This window comes from Artibeus jamaicensis, unplaced genomic scaffold (genome assembly GCF_021234435.1).
Source record: "Artibeus jamaicensis isolate MK-2021 breed Jamaican fruit bat unplaced genomic scaffold, CSHL_Jam_final scaffold_2172, whole genome shotgun sequence".
Lineage (NCBI taxonomy): Eukaryota > Metazoa > Chordata > Mammalia > Chiroptera > Phyllostomidae > Artibeus > Artibeus jamaicensis.
The window spans coordinates 3,172,741-3,174,675 of NW_026522031.1; the positions used below are offsets into that span (position 1 = coordinate 3,172,741).

General features: G+C 46.1%; 1 gene segment (V, D, J or C); it reads left to right on the plus strand.

Annotated features, from left to right (window-relative positions):
* The first annotated feature begins 376 nt into the window (after window positions 1-376).
* On the plus strand, window positions 377-1,042 carry LOC128626080 (T cell receptor beta variable 7-6-like). The segment is given in 2 exon segments: window positions 377-507; window positions 609-1,042. Coding segments are annotated over 2 exon segments (483 nt in total).
* Window positions 1,043-1,935: the final 893 nt, after the last annotated feature.

A 1,935-nucleotide genomic window follows, 5' to 3' on the forward strand; every position in this document is an offset into this window, starting at 1 on the left:
GTCAGCCAGAAATTATTTAGATTTGTGTGTCTTGAAGTCAGAAAGTACCTTAAGAGGAGTATGAAGGAGGTGAGACTGGAAGTACTATCTTGGGGCCCAGATTCTGCAGAGCTGATGGCACATGCATGCCACTATTCCAAGGAGACGGTAGACAATGGACGTGGCAAGAACAAGCAATGGTGAAAGCACAGGGTTGTGTGAGGTGAATATTGATGAAAGTCTTAGAGACTTTAAATGGCCCAAACAAACCCGAAAAGAGACATGACCCATTCCAGTCAAATCAACTGAAGAGCATTAACATTGCCCTTTGGGAGGAGGACCTATGAGAAATGACAGAGAGCTGTGTCACTACCAAGATACACTCCACCTTGTGGAGCCCAGAGGAACCAGAAGCTGGGACTCTGTTCAGGCTCACGAGGGCCTGGTCTGGGTGAAGTTTCCTCCTGCCCCACCCTGCAATGGCCACCAGGCTCCTCTGCTGGGTGGCCCTTTCTCTCCTGGGAGGAGGTGAGTCCCTGGAAGTTAAGAATCTGCATTTTGTTGATATTCTCAGTTATGTTCCCATTTATGTCCCGTATCTTGTTTCCAAACTCTGTTGTCTTCCACAGAGCCCACACATGCTGGTGTCACCCAGACACCCAGGTACAAGGTGACAAAGAGGGGACAAGATGTAACTATGAGTTGTGAGCCAATTTCAGGCCATGACAACCTCTACTGGTATAGACAGATCTCAGTGAAAGGACTGGAGTTTATGATGTACTTCAGCTATGAAAAACCTCTGGACCAGACAGGGCTGCCCAATGCCCGATTCTCAGCTCAGATGCCTAACGGGTCACTCTCCACTCTGAAGATCCAGCCCACTGAACCCGAGGACTCAGCCCTGTACCTCTGTTCCAGCAGCTTAGCCACAGCACTGCACAGTCACCCCCTCCCTGTGCAGAAACCTCCTGCTTCCCCTTCTCTCACCAGCCCCCAGGTGCCCTGTGTAAAAGTTTTCTCTGCTTTGCTGTCACCAAGAGACAATGTGTGGTTTGGGGCATGACAAGGGAAAAAAGGAAAAGGTCTCAACAGAGAGAACCCTGCTTAGGCAACTAGGTAGGAAATGGGTTTTAGATTTTCCTCACACATTGTTTGTGAGCTCAGCACTCTCCACACCTGACAGACAGACTTAGTTACCCACAGTGTACACTTTCTTGCCTTCCTGCACTGGCCGCTCCATCTAAACCATGGGAGCTTCTGGTATTGGCTCCTCAGCCCTTCATTCTCCTTTCCTTATAATCTCCTAACAGAATAACCAAATGACCACACACACACCACACACACACACACACACACGTTTTCTAGAGTCTGTCTTATAGCCAAATTCCACTTGTTATTGTCCTTTTTCTTTTCAGGGATGCTGATCTTAAAGTTGGAAATAGAATAAAATACCCACTGTGAATGCCAAGAGGCATATTCTGCTCCTCTGTTCAATTTCAGTGCATTCTTCGTCCTCCCAATCCCATCTACTGTTTCTAGAACATCTCCTCTCTCTGGCTTTAATACCCAGCTCCTGAGAACATGGATTAGAATATTGTCTTTCTTGTTGGCCTGCATTCTCTTATCTTTCTTGTTGCCCTGCATTCTCTACATGACATCTGTCCTCATTCACTTCCCTTCTCACTACGGATCCTGCCACCACTGGTGATGTGGTTATCATGTGCACAATTTATACATGTGTTTGGCTTTTCGGTTTCCTGACCTCATAACTTTCTGTAAAATTTATCTCCAATCTTTTTCAAGACCAACTCCAAGTCTAAACCATGGAATGAACAACAAAGACTCTGCTTCCAAAAAGTCCACTTCATCATTCCACACTCCTATCTCTTTCTCCTTTTTTTCTTTAATGCAAAATCTGCTTTCTATGATTCTTACAGTCACTGAACTTCAGCCCAT